Raw genomic sequence first — 20462 nt, 5'->3', positions numbered from 1 at the left:
GTTGGGTCGACGGTTGGACTCGATGATCTTAGAGGTCTTTTCCAACCTTAATGATTCTATGATTCTACGACTTCTCAGCAGCAGTGGGCCATTAGATCAGCTCATCTGCCTTTGCAACCATGCCCTAATATTTTTCTGAGCACCAGAGAAGAAATATGTTTTTCATGAAAGCCTCCTTAAAAAAAATCCTAAAGAGGACAGAAGGACTGTTCCCTACAGACTCTGATGCAGAATTCCTTTTCCTAACAGTATACGTGCAGGAACAGAACAGTGAAAAGACTCCATGGACTTGACAAACTCCTAGGAACCGAATACTTAAGAAAACAATAACTGGAGAAAGAACTGTTTCATGGCACCTTTCAGAAGTCCAAAAAGAACAGGAAATTCATACAGATGTTGAAATTTAACAGAATGACTAATGATCTTTTAAACTTTTAAATGTACCTTGTTCAGAGACCTTTTTGTGAAAAATCTCTAACTTTGCTTGTAATTGTCAAATTACTCTCAATAAATGAAATATTAAGTAAAAACTTGTATTTGGATTTTTTTTTAGCATCCTTCTATAGGTATGCATAGTAAATATAATTAAATTACATCTACTCCCCCCAAAAAAACCTCAAAGAAAGCCCAAAAACGTTAACCAGCATTTCTCTCATTGTTCAGATGTTATTAAAGACAATACTGTTGCAAAATTCTTTCTATTTCAAAAGGTAATTTTTATAACCAAATCGCATATATTAACCATTATCTCATTTTTCTCCAAAGTTGCCATATGTAATAGCTTCTGGAGTGAGAGTTAAGATTTGCAAGGATAAGTAACAATGGCTTCACCAGCTATTTACTGCAAACACATACACTGGCAAAAATATTCTAGGAAGTTACGTTAAACCACAATTTCCACTACTGTATTTCAATCCTGCAAAATAATCAAGCACACTGCATGTGTTCACTTGAAATTATTTAACAATGGAGACACACCGAGACAGTTAGATTTTCCTGTATCTTACACCCCATCAACTACTGTTTGCTAATTTTCCCTCTCAAAATATGCAAATAGTTAAAGCCTGAATGCATCTAACTAACATATAAAAATGAAGAGCTTAGCCTGCAAATAGGTCGTCTAGGCTCTTTCTGTAGTTTTAGAACTAATTCTGAAACAGTATTTCCAGAAGGAACTGCACCCCACTTTAAAATGAGGTATCAAAGACAGTGTCTAGGCTTTCTTCAGGCGGTTAAGTGAGAGAGGAAGACCTAACATGGATAAGACACTCTGCTGTTTGCTGACTATCAAAGGAATGAGAAATCCCACCTAGAGAAGATGTCTGTACAACCTCAAACAAGCACTCAACCAGAATTAAAAAAATTTGTCTCTACTGTCTCCCGTGCATATACAAAAAGATGAAGGAGTTCAGCATATCCCTTACATACCACAATGGCTGTCATATTGAATTTAAAAAAATAAATAGAATTGAAGTCACAGCACCTTTGACATAGGGCTCCCAATAACCAACTGAGAACAGTTTCACCTCAGAATTTTCGAAAGCCACTTTTTAGAACAGGAAAGCACATAGAAGTGGTTTAACGGTAACATCATAAAGGATTTTAGATAGGGGAAGTTCAGCTATTATTTTCGGAGGTAATGATGTACACTATGAAGCCTTAAGTTAAGACAGCCAAGCACTGTTGTTCTTTCAGGTGAAGATGGAGAAAGCAAAACAGATCACTGAAACTTTTTCACCCAAAGAACGGAAGTCCACAGCAGATACCTAGGAAGAAAACCTCTCTCTTTCTATGTTATCTTTTCATTATCAGCAATTCAACTGGCAGCCCAAAAAGACACTTGCGACCTGACCTGGTGCTTTCCCCTGAAGAGAATAAGGATCAGGTTTTCCAAATAGTAGACGATGCCTAGACAGCTGAATCCTACATCTGCTAAGGCTTGACAGACAGCCAGGAAGCTGGTGCTGCTGCCACCACCACAACCTAAAGCAAGGATGTGTTTGATGGTGCTGACAGTAGCGATAACTGCAGCTGAGATTCAGAGTTTTGAAACACAAGTGTTGCCTTAATACTTAGTGTCATCTTCCAATGGTGCTGGGTTTAGAATATGTGGCCATCCACTATAACAGAACAGGCTTTTAAAATGCATTTTCTCCTCCAGTCTCAAATATTGTTCTAATATTGTTGCATATAAACCTAACTGAAATGCAGGAAAAAACATATCGAAAAAGTTTTCAGAGGTTCCTCCCGGTTTTGTGACAGCCTACTCACTGTCCACTGGAGACGCAATCAGACCACTATGCCCTATGCAGGCACCAATATGAAGCAGATCTTAACTATGACCAGTGTTACCGGTGCTCACACAACTAAATGCAGTGAAGAGAAAGAGTCTTGGTGAAACCAGAGCTTGACTTCAAGCTCAATAGGGTAAATGAATAGCTTATTCTCACTACTATTTTCTGGGAACGTTATGTATTTTAATTGCCAAATTACAGTGTAGTAACTTTTCTAGTTTATTAAATAGAATTAAAAAAAAGGCAACAGCAGAAGGTAAATGGATAATCCAAGATAGTCAGAACTATGGAAACTGTTTGATATCTACCACTTCAATAGTTCTAGTCCTTCTGTAGCAGAAGAAATTTTGTTTTATCATTTGTTGAATCCATACTGCAAGGACACTGATTTTCTATGAGTAATTTCCACCTTTAGAACTATCAAGTTCTTTACCAGAAGACTAAATTTGACTGTGTATTTAACAACTTAGAGTTAAAAAGAGAGATATAATTTGTCCCCTGTGTTTGAACAGCATGTAAACACACCCATCACTGGGATCCCTAAACTTTAACAGATAACAATTAGCTAACTCCCTTACCTGTACAGTACTTCATGTTTCTAAAGGCCTCCAAAACTATTCCAGTACGGGCTATGCATTTTACTAGTTTATGGTGCCATGATCCAGGTTTTGAAGTTTGATTAATTACTTGCACATAATGAGATACTTTGACCTTTCTCGTTAGTCCTTCCACCTTGTTACTACATTAATTTTATCAGTGGCAGAATTAACGATATCTGGCTAATGGTTATTTGCTTTAAGATATATCAGCTGTCATTTTTAGAAGGTAAGGAATCAGCTAGCATTTTGGATCGAGTGCCATGTAATAAAAGTGATGCTTTTTCCATAATAAATATCAGAGGTCCATATTTTAAAGTTTTCAGAAAAGTATATACCAATTTTACCTGCCAGTTGATGTAAATGTAAAGAATTCAGAGAATTTTTCACAGAAAAAATGACCGCTTCATATATAAAGAAATAAAACAAAAAACAAGTGCTGAACTTCTGCAAAGAACGTATGACACATCAAGCTGGAGCTCCCTCTCTCTGCAAGGTTTCTAAGCTTTAAGCATGACAAGAACTCACAGAATTCACAGAAAATATGGGCAAAAAAGACAGTGATGTCTTGAAAATCACAGAAAGAAAAGGGACAGACTGGTATCTCATGCGTTGATAAGCAAGAAATACGATCGCACACAGAGGCAGACAGCAAGTCAGTAAGATACTGCATTGAGATCTCCTTTTCTTTCAATATTGTTCACTTACCCACATAACTATGAAAGACAACCAAAGCATTTACAGCATTAAAATTTGTTTAAAACATGACAGAGAAAAAATTCACTAGCATGTACAGCAACACAATCAGATAGAATACAATAGACCCAAAAGTCTGGAAAAAAATTGTACTAAGGTTTTGACAAGTCTACTGAAAAAATGCAGCAAACTATATTGAATATTAATGCAAATATGGGGCAAACACTCACAGGTTTAAAAAAATACACATTTCTGTATTCATAATAAAGCCAATGGGATTATATGAATGCATCATGAGTTGGAGACAGATATATACATCTGCTGTACTGTGACCTAGAAGCTAGTTTATTTTTGAGCAAACTGGCTAAAAACATGCTCAGTGATGAATATATCCTCAACTACAAAAAACTTCTCACAGGGTTTGATGCCTTTCATCTTTTTCTCTGAGTATCTACCCTTCCCAAAACTTCCTATTCCCCCAAAATATCTCATCCCCATATAAAAGGGTTAGAAATAAACCTCCAATATTTAAGAGCTAATTCGCCTTCCAACAAACACATAATGAAACACGCATGCCTCTTGCAAATGAACCTCATGACACTGTATGTCAGTGGAATATTTTCCATCAAATCTGAAGCAACTTTTGTAGGGAGAGGCATCATATAGCCTAGTTGAAACAACTGGAAAAAGCACACGAGCTTGCAAGTTCAAAATCCTTTCAGCAGGCCTGCCAAAACAATCAGTGAAACGGATGATACTTAGTTTGCCGTAATTAGGCTTCAGAGGTAACAATTAAGTGATCAGAACATTCACACCCACGCTGACCAAAAAAGCATGCATTATATGAATTAATTTTTTCTGAACCTGCCTGTCAGCAAATCATTACCGAGCAGGCATGTGAACACTGCATTTTGGCATGGATTAATACTAAGCACAGTTATCCAAGATATTTGTCAATTATTTGGAAGTAAACGTGAAGTCACCATCAGTATAGTTTTAGATTACATAAATTTGATCAAAATGGTTTACAGTGAAGAGGAAAGTACAAGAAGAAGTAGGAACATGGACTGGCTGGTAGTCTGGGACCAATCAAATCAAAAGCATTTTTTAAAATTACACAGCTAAGGGCCTTATGCCATATCTGCACCTATGAGGGACTGTGTGCAAGGAACCTTTGATGTAAGAGCTTGCAGTTATGGTGGAGAAGCGATCTGAAACGAGCTATCAGAGCAATAGGAACTAAGATAATCTGTGAATCTGTAAACAGAACAGTAATAGAAGAAATGTGATTTTATAATTCATTAGAACACTATATACAAACCCAGGTTCCAATACTTACAGCTACACTGGAAAACTAGAGTACAGAAAATCCACAGAAATTAAGGGCTAAGGAAATGCTTTATATAAAGAAAACCTGCAGATAAATAAAACTTTTTTTAGCACAGAAAAATGCTAAAAATGAACAACTGAAAGCTAAAGCTAGAGAAATCCATACTGAAATTAAGATATAACTATATAACAGTAAAATTAATTGTCTGAACAAACACCATGAAGAACGGAAGGCATCTCAACGTTTTCTGATCAATATTGTATCTTGCATAACAAGATGCTAAAAGCTAAAGTGCATCACTGGTACGAGTCAAACAAGACAAGTCATGAGAATCAGTATTTTTCACTGATTTTTGCCTGTAAGGGTCTGAAATAAACACATTATACTAAATGATCTAGTGATGTCTTCTATCCCTAAGTTTCATGAAACAATATAAAAAGCTACCCAAGCAACATGCTATATTCCAAGCTGTCTGGAAAGGGAGAACCAGCAAGCCTAACCAAACTTAATCAAATGTATTAAAGGTTTCACTACCACTCTGGATTTTTCACAGCAGGCACTTAGGTAAGACATGTCTTACTATAAAGCCCTATACAGAGATAAATACCACTACAGATACCATCAGAAAGCCCCAATACAGAAAGAACGCTAGTAATGCAGCCATACAGCTAGTAACTTTGTATTTCAGTTAAAGCTTGAATCATGGGGGTGAGGAAAAAACCCAAAACCCCCAAGTACTATTCATCATGGTTTATAACTAGAAACAAAACAATTTCTTGCCATGGATTTTTCCAGATGCCTTGTACATCAGGGCAAGAATTCTGGATTTACAATGCAAATATGTTTGGTAACTGGGGTGCCAGTGAAGAGTTCACCTGCAGTATCTAGCAGGCGCTATTTCTTTAAAAAGACATATTTTTAAAAATAAAGTCTTCATATTGAAGGTCAGGGAAAACAAACATGAGACAAACAGAAAGTAAGAGAACTACCAAGGCTAAGTATAAAGAAAGAAAAATAGATGCATTTTCCCCCACAAAATGGACGTGGTTGAAAGAAGTACTCCATGCAAGAAAAGGACCAGTAGAGCTGCTAGAATTTGTCTTGATAACTACTCAAACCTTGCAATTTAAGTTTAAAAACTGTCAGAGTCATCTATCCTGACAATGTATGCCTAAGTCTTCTCAGTTCAGTTATTATTCAGTTATATTTCACATTCCGTGACTATGAAGAACATGGGTATCTCTTGTTACAGAATCATTCCCTGATGCAGGGATTATCCGCGTGTGTGACACTACAGGAGAGGGAGAAGTTAACAGAAAGTTTATTAATTAAAGCACTTTCATTTTAAAATAAATTTTGTGTTCTGGTATCTAAATGTGAAAAGGGCATCAGAAAATGTAAGGCAAACCATTTCTATTTTTGTACATAAACACCCAGTTATCTGTAATTCCATACAAAACCACATTTCCTAGAAACATAAGGTCTGTATTGTAAGTTGGTATATTTTTGTAAGGTAAAGTAAAGTTGCTATATTTTACTACGGTAGTAATGACAGTTTTGCATGGATTGAGCAGTGATAAGAAACACTGCAAAAGTGCCGGAAAAATAAATCAAAATTGTGCATAATATTGACTTACCAAGAAATTACTTTTTCACACTCCTTACCAAATATAGCACTTGAATGACATCTCAATACTGTCCTCTCTCTCCTACTTCGCAAATTATATTTTCCTCAGCCAGTACCCTTCTCTGGTTTTAGTTCAAACCGCCTACAGAATACTGCACAATTTCAGAAGGAAAGCAGACAGACGTGGGGGTAAACTAGCAATTAGGTCATGAAAAAACAAGCACTGTAAAACAGCTATTGTTAATCGGCATGAGATACATTTACTCAATTAGGTAGATGGAACTGTTATTATGAACTCGCATTCCATGGATGGTCTCTAAAATTAAGGAGAATGGGGGCAAACAAAATGCACATTTGGCGATTTGCAACCTTTCTATGCTAATTGTGAAGTGACAATGCAGAACAATATAATGAAATAAGCAAATTTAACAGATGCTGTGCATACAAGCTTGAGGAAAAAATTACATAATTTTTTTTTTGCCTACAGCAACATAGATGCATCTCTTGTTCTTCTCTTGGGAGTCTTATTTCTTTTAAAAGAAGTTAACTGACAGCTCATTCTGCTGCCCAGCGATAGCACTGCTATGGCTGACCAAATTAATTCCGTGCCAAATTTCAAACTCTGCTAATTACAGGTGGTGACTCTCAATCCTTCCTCTTGCTCCCTGCCAGCAAGTCTACTGAGGGAGGGCAGGATGCCAACCAGTGAGACTGGTGAGGACTGGACCCTGAGCACGCGAGTGACACTGGGTCACCTGGCAGACATGGGGGTCACACGCCATGTCACACCCAGCAGCATGACAGGTGACAGGGTGGTGCTTCTGTCAGAGGTCAGGGGTGACCTGGAGAGGGAAGTGTGCCAAACCCACACCTCTCACGTGCGGGCACTGCTACTGGAGGTAACACACACACACAAAAAGTGACTCTCACGTGACACCTGGCAGAGGAGAAATACTGAAAAGTTCACACGTGGTCTTTCAGTGAAACACAGGAACATGCACACTACAATTTTAATGACTTTATACTTTCACTTGCACTTCTGTTTTCAAAAACCAGTCCATTTAAAACAGTAGTTCACAGATTTCAATGAAGAATGTATGCCAGCTATTTTGAACAATGGCAACACGTTACTATCTGACAATTTAACAAGTTTCTAATAACCCGAGTCAAGACCCTTTTCAAGGGCCCATTTTGTGGTAGGTATCTCAAACATAATGGCAGGCTTCCCTAACAAGCATTAAATGCCCTATTTTGCTAGATTTGGCCTGGGTCCATGATGCTCGCTGACGTGCTGAATGTTATCCATTTTCTCAAAATAGATTCAGCTACAGATAAGTTAGGAATTATCGCTGAAACTGGGTATCTTTGCTGATTTTACAAAATTAAGCTATTTTATAAATATAAATAATGCAGTTGTATTTTTTAAGTGCCTAAAGGCTTATGCATACTCAAAGCTAGTAAATTATTACAGGGCACTCAATGCACTTGTCAGAATAAAGGAACTTAAAAGCATGCACTTAAGTACAGTAAATAAAGCAAGCACGCACATACAAACAGAGACAAAAAAAACTTTTAAAATTGTCTTCAGAAGAGGGTAAGTTTAATCATTGGCAAACGCAAATAACTGAAAGAAGAAAAGGAAAAGTCACCTATAATTATTCTGAATACTTTATTAAGGGAAATGCTAATTGCCTTCTCTGGTCTTCTATAAGAGTGTAAAGACTTTAAGGCATTTATTTCAACAATAGCACGAATCCATCGCTGAAGTCTGCATCCATGTTTTTGGAAATTCAAATTATGTTCAATTTCTATCATAAAAATCAACTGAATAAGCACAAAAGAATTATTAAATATATTATTTTAAAAAATATTTATAGATAGAATACAAGAATGCTCAAAACGCAAGAGGTCACTTCTGAAAATGTGTACTTTGAGATCTATACATTTGAGATTTCCCTCTCTTGTAAAGCAACATTTCTAGCAAACTATGCTTTTGTTGCTACTATATAGCTACCACCTGAGTTTTATGCTTCTATAGGAACAAACCAGCATCCTACTGCAAAATCAGTCAGAAAATTCAAAGCTTATTTAAATTTAAAAGCAGTACAAAAATACATAAAGCACATATTTTAGAAGATTATGAAAATGTTTGTTCACATACATCCTGTGTAGTAGGTATATCATATTACATCTTTGTTTATTAAGACAGTGGTAAAAACTCACTCTGAAGTGTTTCAAGTTCAGCCTTAGCCAGGGCATCTTCTTTCGCCTTCATTTTTGTTTCTTTATATTCTATATATAATTGTCTGGCATCCTTTAAGAAAATGTTGCAATGGCATTAGCATCCTTATACAAACAAGTTATTGCAATGGCTCTGTTTTAAGTTCTCAATTAACCTTGCAAAAAAATTTAAGATATATTCGTTTGCTTGAGTTACAGTAATTTTCAGTATAGAAAGTATTTGTTTAGAATGTAGAATTTTTGTGTAATAAATGTTCAAATGTAATAGCATTGATATTATAGGCTATGATGCTCATCGACAACCTGAAAAGCAAAATAGTTAGAAAAACATTTCTGATCACTCCCTACAGCTTTGTAAGAGGCCATGTACCCACTTTGCTCATATCATCAATCTGGAAGTTCAAGAAAGAGAAGTTTTTAACTAGTGTGTACAGGGACAAACAGAGGCAACTGCTAGGCAGCAGTCCTCTTAGGGTGAACTCATTATGGTAACACTAACTGCACGTTCCAAAACCCAACTTGTGTCGTGTGTCCCGTCCCCGTCACCTTTTTTTTTTAAACCAACTTCTACATTGCTATTAAAGTGTGGAAAATATATATTAAGTTTTTTCTCCAAGGATTAGATTAGATTCTAATCTGAAATTTATTTGGCAAATTTAAACGTAAAACTAGAAGTCCTGTCACAAATCTCACAGTAAGTTACACATTTCCAAAATCTGATGAATTAGTAATTATAGATTTGCGTTGAAAGCTTTCCAATATGAACAACCAGATTGCTGAAATAAGAGGTATGGAGAGTTTTCTTACTCTCACTTACAGTTTAAAAGATTTCTATACTCACTTAAAAACAATGAATCTATAATAGAAATGCTGAAATAAACAAATTATTATTTATAATTTCCAAGCATGCAGAACATCTATTGTATTAAATAAAAATTATAGTATTAGATAAACCTAATTTTAGTTCTTTATAGACAAAAATAATTTTATTCTGGTTATTAATGGCCCCACTTTTTACATATAAAGGGTGATTTAAATTTTAATGTAGAATGTATTGTAAAACATCAGTAAATATTTTTATAATTTCAACTATAATCCCATAAATTTGAACAAAACCTGGTCTCATTAAAAATGAAATAAGACATCTTAATAAATTTTGAAAATAAAACCTGAGTTAAGCAGTCATTATTGCTGCCTTTAATGGAAGTCATCCAAAAACATTGCTTCCTGCAAAGATACTACGACACAACTGTTGTTCTTTGCGTTATACTGGCATCTACCCCTTCAAAGATACTTGAGGGAGGTGGGACAACACAGCACACAATCATGATCCAGCTCTGAGCAGAACTTTGTAATGTTTTGGAGACGTCTCACCTTTACAAGTCTGAAAGCATCCCACATGCTTACAGTTTTGTTTGGGGGGATGGGGAAGAGGGGGGTTTTGGTGGTTTTAGTAGAATTGGGGCTAAAAAACCTGTGTAGGTACAGGAGGACTACCATTAACAGCAGATATGAAAGCTTTGAGGAAACATACTCAGTTTCTATGTTATTACATTGAATGACAAAATTAGGATCAGCATTGGTTCTCTTTTCGGTTTACCTGAAATATGAATTCCCTACCACATATGGAAACTTTCCTTGTACTCTCCAGATTTGGACTATATGCATCATTAAGAAACAGAAACAGTCATAAATGTAATGGTTAACTTCAGCTATAAGTTTGAGACGTTTGGGTTGCGTTGCATACACAGGACTCAGATATACTGATACCCAAAAAAATGCTTTTGTTTAAGGCTATGATTTCAAAATGGCTACATTTAACCGGCATTTAAATTTAACCCATTTGACACTGAAAGCCAATATTTGATGCTAAATTCTGGTGTAAAATCCATTATTGCTTGTGGGATCTCCAGACAGCAGGCACTAGGGGGTAACTGTCAATCTCTCCAGCATGTCAATCACGGAACAATTGGAAATGTGGCTCAGATGAAAATGAGACACAATAGCTGAACAACAAAGAAAACTAGTCAGAAGCACGTAAATGAAATTTGGTAGTATTGTTGCTTTATAGATATAAAATGGATTATCACTGCAAAAGGAGTAATATCAAGGTAACAAAGGCAACATTAGACTTTTATCTTATTAATCACAGTTTATTATGGCTGATACCATAATCACAAAAAAAAGGGGAGACTGCACATTTTGAAGCACACATAAAAATTTATACATATAAAGTAAAGCAAAGAAAAAAACAAAAAAATTTGATCAAAATGAATTTTGAAGATTTGAAAATCAAATCCTTCCCACAAAAGCGTAAGAAATGGCTCTACAGGTTGTAAAGAGAAATTAAAAGACATACCTGAGTAAAGATTTTAGCCACAGACACAAACTATATGGGTATTAGACCTTATAAGTCAAAATGAAAGAAACACTGGAAAAGAGTTTAAAATAGGAAGTTCTTTGAAGAAAACTTCTGCCTTAACATAAATAAGCACATTTCAATTTACCCCTCATTAGTTTTCAACAGTATCAGTCTAAACAAGAATATTCATTTTCAAGCATATCCAGTTTTGGTAGTAAGAGTATTTCAAAATAGATTTATGTTCAGATTTTTTACTTTCCCGAAGTGATACATTTAAGCAGTCATTTTGCCTCAATACAAACATTTTAGGGCCCTAAAAACACTGGCAATATAGATCCCGCCTCTTCCAATCTAATGCTCCTTCCCCAAGATTCAGCAATGATTTTTCTTCTAGAGGACCTTTTTCCAAACAGCTCAAAATATGTGCAACATCAAAATTTTATACCTGAGGTATATTTCACCTTCAATAGGTAATAAACATAAGAAAAGCAACATTTTTGTCCTTCTGCGGGTGGAAAGGGACAGAGGAAAGAGACACACAAATACAAAGCTTGGAACTGTTCTAACTAAAAGCTCCAGCTTACCTAATCAGAAATATTTTGTTCTCATTTGCAGGAGTTTGAGAAGTTTTCAAAAAAGAACATCAGCGCAAATACATTACTTTTCTTCACCATCAAAGCAGTATTACGCATGTAGTTAAGTAAAAAGAATAATGAAGAATAATATATGCTGGTTTATTATACTATGATTTCAAATGTACACGTTCCAAAAAGGAACAGAATGAAAAAAGAGTGTATTAGAAACACAAAATTCTGCTATTAATATCTCTAAATTATATTTCAACTGCCACGTATAGGAAGTTCCTGTGATTACCCTCATATTTAACCAAAAATTTCAAAAAGTGTTGTGGAAGAAAAATAAAATTTATGGACAAACACTTCATTAATATATTTTCAGTATTTTACCCAAAATTAAGAACCAGGAATATTGAAAAATTCTTGTATGTCAGTTCCTCTTTGTATCAGTATCATCTCTTGTCAAAAAATTTGAGATAGCCAAGACAAAGCTGCACTTGAGTTACGCAGAAATACAGAAATTCTTGATACTGGACTTCTAAGGGGTTTTTTGTTTGTTTGGGGGTTTTGGTTGGGTTTTTTTGTGGAATTTTCAGGTTTTTTGTTTTGTTTTGTTTGTTTGTTGTTTTTAAATCAACAGATACAGTATTTATTCAAACTGTACTAATTTTGAAACTAAAAACTTCAGTTCTGAGTAAGACTCAGCCACTCCGGCCTCTCCTTGACTTCTGGGGAAGGTGATGAGGTTTTATTGGTTTGTTTGCTTTGTGGGTTTTTTTTTTCCCCTCCAGTTAATCTTCCTGGCTTTTTGGTCTACCTTAGAAAGACCGGAGATTAGGAGAAATAAGGCAAACATTGGAAACAACTTGCTGTATTGGCCATATGTGAATCTTCATTACATATTTTGTGACAGAATCAGCTTCATATTTTACTTCTCTGGGTGAGGGACTCTTACAAACAAAATGCATCCCCTCAGAATTTACAGTTAACAGGAAACTTTCCCACAAGCATACTTAAAACCAGTATCTTGAAATAATTTTCTTTGCATTAATTCTTATTACATCAATCTATAGACTTAAAAAGAAATATTTGTATGAAGTTCTTTAACTAATTTTTTGTCTTTTTGAGTACAGTGTTCTTGTACAATTTGTACAAAAAACAGAGAGAGAAAAAGGAGTTAAATTAAAATTACAGCAACATCTGCCCTGCAATTTACTATTTCTACACAATAAAAATGCCAGCCATTATACCACAGCAAAAACACTCTTTTGATGGGTTTATAAACTAGTAATATCAATGTGTTATGGTAAGAAATAATGTTAAAAAAAAATTTAAACATTATGATTTATATTTCTCTCTGGCATTTTTACATGTTTACTCAAAGGCAAACTAGTAAATAAATAGGAATTGCATTACTTCCTCCTTTATAATCAGAAAATCATGCTTTGACCTTGGAATAATACCAGGTGTGGCTGGGCTCTTCAGACGTGTACAGCCTGTGGGCAGTTGAAGCATGGCTCCCAAGCCTCGGATGCACCAGGTGACCAGCAGCAGGCTGTGCTAATGCAGTATCTGCTGGGTATTCCACATCCACACTGGTGAAACAAAGGCAGCCAGAAGGGGGAACTGAGGCCAATGCTGCAAGGCCTCCCTGGGACCCATTCACACCCCGTGAAGCCTCATACCACAACAGAACAGTACCATTGAGAGCCAGTATCGCCTCATACACGCGAGCTACTCTTGAAGCTACACTCCTCTAACGCGTGTGCTGGGATATGCAGACATACAGTAAGTGATTTGTAGGAGCAGAACAAAATTGGCTGCCACAGAACAACAGGCAATTAAAGGCAAATTTCATTAGTGTCTTACATTTACTTAAAACTTTTACTATTCAGGAAAGCACATTTTGTCTCCAGAGCCTCAGACAGTACCCTGTTAGACACAAATTATTTTTGCTCACTTGCATACACCCAGAATACTTGTTTTACCATCCACTCTCCTCTGACCTGCTTCTAAGCTTCTAGTTGACCTCAGGGTCAAGAGCTTCATCCCTACTTTGGTTCTCCCAACAGCTGCGAAATAGCAGGAAAGGGAGCAAATGGGCAATCACTCGTGCCACACATCCTGCAATTGCTTGCTCCCCACAACTTATATCAACATTGGTGTTGTACAGTAAGTTGGGACATGTCAAAACCCTGTAAAGCTGGGAATTAAGGAGATATTTAACCTTACTGACTTGAATAAATCCCTTCAAAAAAGTCTCTTTAAGGCATATGTTATTAAATGCAATAAATTTTATTTTAATCTCACACGATGATTTTATATAAAGTCGTATGTGAAGACAAAAACAACCCACACAAATGTTTGCTGACCTAATCAAATCTTGCTTAAAAGCTAACTTTGCCAAAGGAGATGCCCTGCTGGCAAAGCCTCTTGAGTTTAATGACACATTGCCAATCCGTTTAAGGCCAAAGCTGAACGATCTCTAAACAGGTGTTGAAATGTAATCGTGGATTAAAAGAAAACCTGAGGAAAAAATGCCAAGAAATTAAACACCTGTGGGTCACTAGTTTGAATCTATTCCAGGCTACTAAATCAGCTACAGTAATTACCATCTGGTAGTCTACATAAAAATAAATTACTGGCCTTTTTGTTTTAATTCACTTCATGCTACACAAAGGTCTTTATAAACAAAAGTTTCAATTGTAATTGAAAGCTTTGTTGATAATCTCACTAGGTTATACCCAGTGCAACTATGTATTGAGCTTGAACTGCCTTCCCGTTACTGGTGAGCCACCAGAAGTTCTTCCAACTGTTCACTGCTAGGGTGTATGCGCTACACCTACACTATTATAGATAGAAGATAACAGGAAACTTTATTTTCTTAACAAGAATCCATTTCTGTCTGAAACAAACAAAAATGTTTTCTGCTTCATTACACTCAGGACAACAGCAGGCTCATAATTTAACTAATAAAAAACATTTCCTAGTGCTGACTAGCATTAATGAAGTTGATGTAAAAATAAAGACGTTCATTGCTAAGCTTCACCACATCAAGGTGGAAGAAAATTAGTTGACAGAAACACTAGCACTCCTATCTTCAGTTTTCTGAAGGAAATATTTTGTGAAGAATAATTAACAACATTTTTAAGAAAGATGACTTTTCTGAAGTTGTATGTCTGCACATCCAAAGAAAAAACTCTAGCCAGCTGTTCTGGGAATAAACTGCAATTTACATATGACTGTTCTCCCACAAAAGAAAAGTATACTTAACATAACTGTCTATTCTGTATTACATTCACCATTTGAACTGAAATTCTTGCACACTATATTTAGCTGGTTTATTTCTTTGTTAGAACAATTTTCAGTTCCAATAAGCATTTTAATTGAGTTTTGTTTGGTCCCATCCCCCCCTCCTTCTCCTTTTCTTTATTTTTTTAAACATATAGCCTTCTTCCAGGTCATCCTCATGAAAGAGTAAACTATAAGTGACCTTAGAAACAATTTGCATTCTTTTTCTATCTTTTTCTTGAGCCTGCATTATAAGAATTAAACTTGGTAATAGTCAATGTAATTTACACTCCACTTAATGTTTCTTTCACACCACAGATATTTGATTTATGATACATTTTATGTATTCTTTTCCCTTTGCTTCTTCAAACAAGCTTAAGGACACTGTTTTCACCCCCAAATTTAACTAAACTAAATGTGTGGATATAAAAGCCTATGTAGTCTCTCTCAAAATACAATTGTCAACAGTTTAAAAAAAACAATCACTTTTTAGTATCTCTCATCCTCCTCTCACCCATTTTTCTTCCAGTTTCTTGACATAAAATGCAGACCACGATAAAATGGCATAGGCCATCACAAGGGCATGCAAACAAAGCATTTTTCTTCAGTAAAGGCCCACCTTAATTATTTTAAGTGCCTCCTTCTGAAATCTGACATTTTGAAGGAGGAGGGGAAGTAGGAGAAAGACACTCAATTGGATAAATGAGAGCCAGGCATGGGCAGAAGCTCAGCAACCTGAGTTGTGAGACAGAGCTGTTGTAAGTGAATATTCACACTAACTAATGGGGGGAGATGGATGCTAGGTAAAAGGAATCAATACAAGAAGTGGCAAAAAGTTTAAATTGACCTCTCCTTGTGGTTTTTGTTTTGTTGCGTTTTTTTTTTTTATGTTGGTTTGCTTTTATGGGGGATTTTTTGTTTTTAATAAAGTTTCCTTTGAGGAAGAACTCGTGTACACAGGCAGGTGGTTTTGTTTCCTTAATTTGAGGAAGCAGTTCAGGTATTTCACTGACAGAGCTTTGAAAAACTCAGTGGCAGAAGCAACATTTAATTATAAGTATTGCTAACTCTTACCCTTTTCTGTCCCAAACAGGGTTCATTTAAATATGGATGCATTTTTAGAAGTTAATCTACAATTGCATTAGTTGCAGATGAATGACAGCTAGCTTTGAAAATAACTTGTTGGCTCTTAAATGGCTAAAGAAATGATTTAGATTAACTCAATAAACAACTAAAATCTGTAGTAGCCATCCTTATGTCAACCACTGTAACACCTTGTTAAATAATTTGCACGCGTGACTAGCACATGTAACACTACTCAATATCTGTAGGAGTCCTGTCTTCCAGATAGCTGCCCTAGTGATTCTACTTATACTAAAAGCCTGAAATACTCTGAAATCACAAGCCTATGTTAGTGTAGAATATAGAAAAGCACTTATATTCAAAACAGGATCTCTGTACCAAGATATAATCATGTAGGTATAGCTACTTTTTTGCTGTATGTTGGTAATTGCAACTAAGGCAGAACTTGCTAAAACCTTAAATACAACTCAAAAAGAGCCCAGAGGTCTCTCTGTCCAGTTAGCTACAACATAAAAGGTATCTTTTGCACTGTCATTCAGAAAACATCTCCAACATGAGGTCACTGCTGCTCTTAAGCTCTTCAGAAGAGGTAATACTTCTTTAAGTACTGTTAACTAATAAGCTACAGTAATTCATTTCAGGTACCTGAAGTCCTGAATATTCTTAATTTTGAAGATTACTTATATTTTATTGCATTTTAACTGACACAATCGGCAGGTCATCTTAAACAACAACAAAACAAACCCTGGAGTTAAGCCATAGTGTAATTTACATATGGGGCAATTTACCCTAGAACCCCATCTCTTCGCTTCCTCCTTGCTCCAAAGCCTTCCAGCTCTGAATTCCTCTACATCCTGCTTCCCCTGCCACCAAATCCCTGCTTTCTGGTCTCCAATTTTCCACAAGTTATTGGATAGCTTTTCCCCACTACCACTATTTTAATGGATTTAAAATTCACAGCAAGAGGCATTGGCCAGGTGTCTACAAAGCATGAAACATCATTTTCGTTGTATTCATCTTTTCTGCCTATTCTGGCAGACATAGGAGCTGCTTTTTGAACAGAAAATCTGAAACCCGTTATACTGACTTAACAGACTACCTTAAAGTCATAAAAATGAGAAAATGACAGCTTAGAGAGAATTTTAAACAAGAAGTCCTAATTTAAAATTCTTCATGAATCTTACTATATTCTATAATATTTTAAATATTTTGCAATTAAGGCAAAAGGGAAAGAACTATAATTATGAAGAAAGTTTCAAAATGCAGCAACAGCAATTGCCAAACTTAATTCTTTTCCATCTGACTCACCGCAATGAGGGATGAATACCAAAGCTTAATTTGGACACAACAGTTGATTTTAAAGCAAAAATGATGATGCTTGATTAAAACTTGCAAAAAGAAAGGTTTCTTTAATAAAATAGCCACACAGTTCTGATGAAACTTTTAAAAAAGGAAGAGATATTAACTTTTGCATCTATTCGTAGGAAAGGTTAAAGGCTATAAAAATGGATGCTGAAAGACCAGACTTTATTGCATTTATAACTTTTACAAGCCTTTTGCTAACAGATTAGGAATTATGAATTACATGCTTTTTCCAGCTTGAACACAGAAATTGAACACTGATGCCATTTATACTATTTATACTTCATAATTAACACTCAATATTTCTGTAAACCAAAGTAAAATCCACCTTGCATTCCCTGATCCATATTCATTAGCAGTGACAAGGGTATTAAAAACAAATGGGTGTATTCAAAGGAAATGAAAAGAAAGAGCATGTGATATTAAAAAAGTTTATTCTGATAACTGATCTGACAATACTTACACTGGATGAGTATCAGCTAAATTTTACAGTTCATAGTGTTAGGTTAAAAAAAACACAATTGTGGGCAAGTCTGCCATATTTATGTTTATAAATTACAACCATACCTTTGTTACTTTACCTTAGTAATTTCAGGTATCAATTTATATCATTATGCAGTGACTCAAAAAAACCAACCTCACTCAATCAGAAAAAGTAATTTCACTGTTCCCCCAAATTTAAATGACATATTAATATTTGCTTTGAAAACACAGCATTTGTTTATTTGAAATAAAAATACTTTTGTTAACAGATCACCTAAAAGACATTGCTATTCCTAATTAGATGTATATATATCATCCCTCTCCCATCATTTATTCTTACAGTTTTGCCTAGCAGGAACCGCTGCTGAATTCCCTAGCACGTTAAGATTAATATCCATTTAAAATATATTCATGTTGATGAATTTACAATATTAAATTTGCCTCCAAAGAGTAATTTTTATTTATCTATATATATATATCTCTGTGTGTGTATGTGTGTGTGTGTGTGTATTGTATGCACTTGAGCCAGAAAATTCTTAAGAACAAGTGCTACACATCTGATTATGCATAATAACACCATCAAGAAAAATAAAGTAATATAAATTAAAATCATTACTATTACCTGGAATAGCTGAGGTAAAGCTTTCACAGTGAGACAGAACCATATTCCTAGTTTGCATGGAAGTAAGTCATGCCATTGTGGTTTGTCCAGTACTCTGCAGTCAAATAAAATTGAAAGTTTTTCATTACTGCCACACAAAGTCAGAACTTTCCCATTATTCTTAAAGATGATTAGCACTTGTCAACTCCTATAAAAATGTGTAACTACACAATATTAAAGATACATTTTGAATATTTAATTCAAAATACATAACAGCTAACTTCTAATCATCACTGTATTTTCATCTCTTCAAAAGGGCTTTCCTTCCAAGAAAACAAATTCGTAAGCCACATAATCACTTCAGTTTAAAAAAAAAACAGAACTGAAAAAACCTCAAGCCTCAACCAAGTGTTCACAAGTGCTGACAACCAGATATGAAGACTGTAGCATAAACAAAACAATACATAAAAATTAATGTCATTTGCAGTTCACTGGAGCATTACTCACTGATGTCATCAGGAAAGACGACAGGCAGAATGGTCTCTGATCTCCATCCTGCATTGATCCAGTTCATGCCCCTGCTGTGTGAACTATTTAAACCCTTTATTTCTTTCTATGAATCAATAGAAGAAATGGTGGTATCTTTCGGAGTGTCCTGAAAGTCACTATTTCCCTATGTGTTTCTTAACAAACAATGGTGTTAGAAGCCTTTACCAACACACTTGTTTTTAAGTTAATCAGATAAAAAGCATTAAATTAGACAAGCATTAAAAACCCCGTAAGAACTCCTTGCTTGGTATGGTAATAAACTAAAGCTTAAATAAATTGAAATTTGTTAATTGTAATCAAAGGCAAAAATCTTCAAAGATGGAAAAAGTTGTAAAATCTTCTAAAATCAACTTGTAGAAATAATACCCTTCTATAAGCCAGATACCATTAATTCAGCCTTTATCTTTCAATTGTTGTTGATCTCCACACATTTATTTACAAATCAAAACCTGAAAACACATCTACACTGGCACACTTCATATCAGCAATGGCTGTTACTACAAATACAGCTATTTTTCTCATAAAATATTTCAAAGATGCAAGGAGAAAATGATAGAACTAAACCAGTAGCTGATAAAATGTCTGAAAATGCGGAAAACGAGAGTTCCTTCCCACCTTTCATTTTTGTCTAGAGCAGCAAGTTTGGCTTCCTCTGTACTCCTGCTGCCTGTTTTTTTCTTCTTCTCCCTCTTTTTTCTGCTAAGCAGTTCATCCTTGATGTAGAAAGAACTACGGTTACAGGTTATCATTAACATGTAAACCACAAATGTTACTGGGACTCTTCTGTGAAGGGTAAACAGTGGAGTAGCATTTATGCAAATGTATCTAGGGGTCCTACATGATTAAGTAAAATGATCTATCTTAACAATAACTGTTGCCATGGTATCCAGTCTTTAAACACACATGAAGTCCAGTTCTGTCACTCATGTGTATCTCCATAGCAATCAAAGTTTTCTAAGAGGAGAAAGCATTCAACTTGCCTCCTTTCTCATTCATCAACTTCAATAATGCAGTGGAAAATAAAAAAAGTAAATAGATGCTAATGTATGAATATTTTTCAAGTTATGCTTAGGTTTATTTCTCATCTACTAAGTGCAATAGATTTTTATATGACAGAAAATAAAATAATCAAAAAATAATGTGGTTTATACTGCTTACCAATGCCTATCCTGTTAACAAAAACCCAAAACAAAAAAGCATTTATCTAAGAACAAAGGCAAAGCAAGTATGACTTAAATGAATAAAAACTGATTATTTTTAAACAACTTTTAGGAAAACCATAGACGTGACTACAGTAGCATATGATTCTGTGTCAATAGATGATAGAACAGTTTTTATTCCTCTTCTTCCTTGCAGTTAAAAAAAAAAGAAC

General features: G+C 35.2%; 1 protein-coding gene across 1 annotated transcript in view; it reads right to left on the bottom strand.

The window, feature by feature from the left end:
• The window catches only part of DNAJC1 (DnaJ heat shock protein family (Hsp40) member C1), a 177485-nt gene that overhangs the window by 53305 nt on the left and 103718 nt on the right, over positions 1–20462 (bottom strand). The window contains exons 14-16 of the mRNA XM_019470988.1: positions 19706–19803; positions 18563–18656; positions 8767–8857 (exon numbers count right to left, since the gene is read on the bottom strand). Of these exons, the coding sequence (XP_019326533.1) occupies positions 8767–8857; positions 18563–18656; positions 19706–19803 (283 nt within the window). The remainder of the gene's footprint in view (positions 1–8766; positions 8858–18562; positions 18657–19705; positions 19804–20462) is intronic.

The sequence above is a fragment of the Aptenodytes forsteri genome, unplaced genomic scaffold, assembly GCF_000699145.1.
Source record: "Aptenodytes forsteri isolate BGI_AS27 unplaced genomic scaffold, ASM69914v1 Scaffold336, whole genome shotgun sequence".
In the NCBI taxonomy this organism is placed as follows: domain Eukaryota; kingdom Metazoa; phylum Chordata; class Aves; order Sphenisciformes; family Spheniscidae; genus Aptenodytes; species Aptenodytes forsteri.
This window is presented reverse-complemented; position numbering and strand designations above follow the sequence as displayed.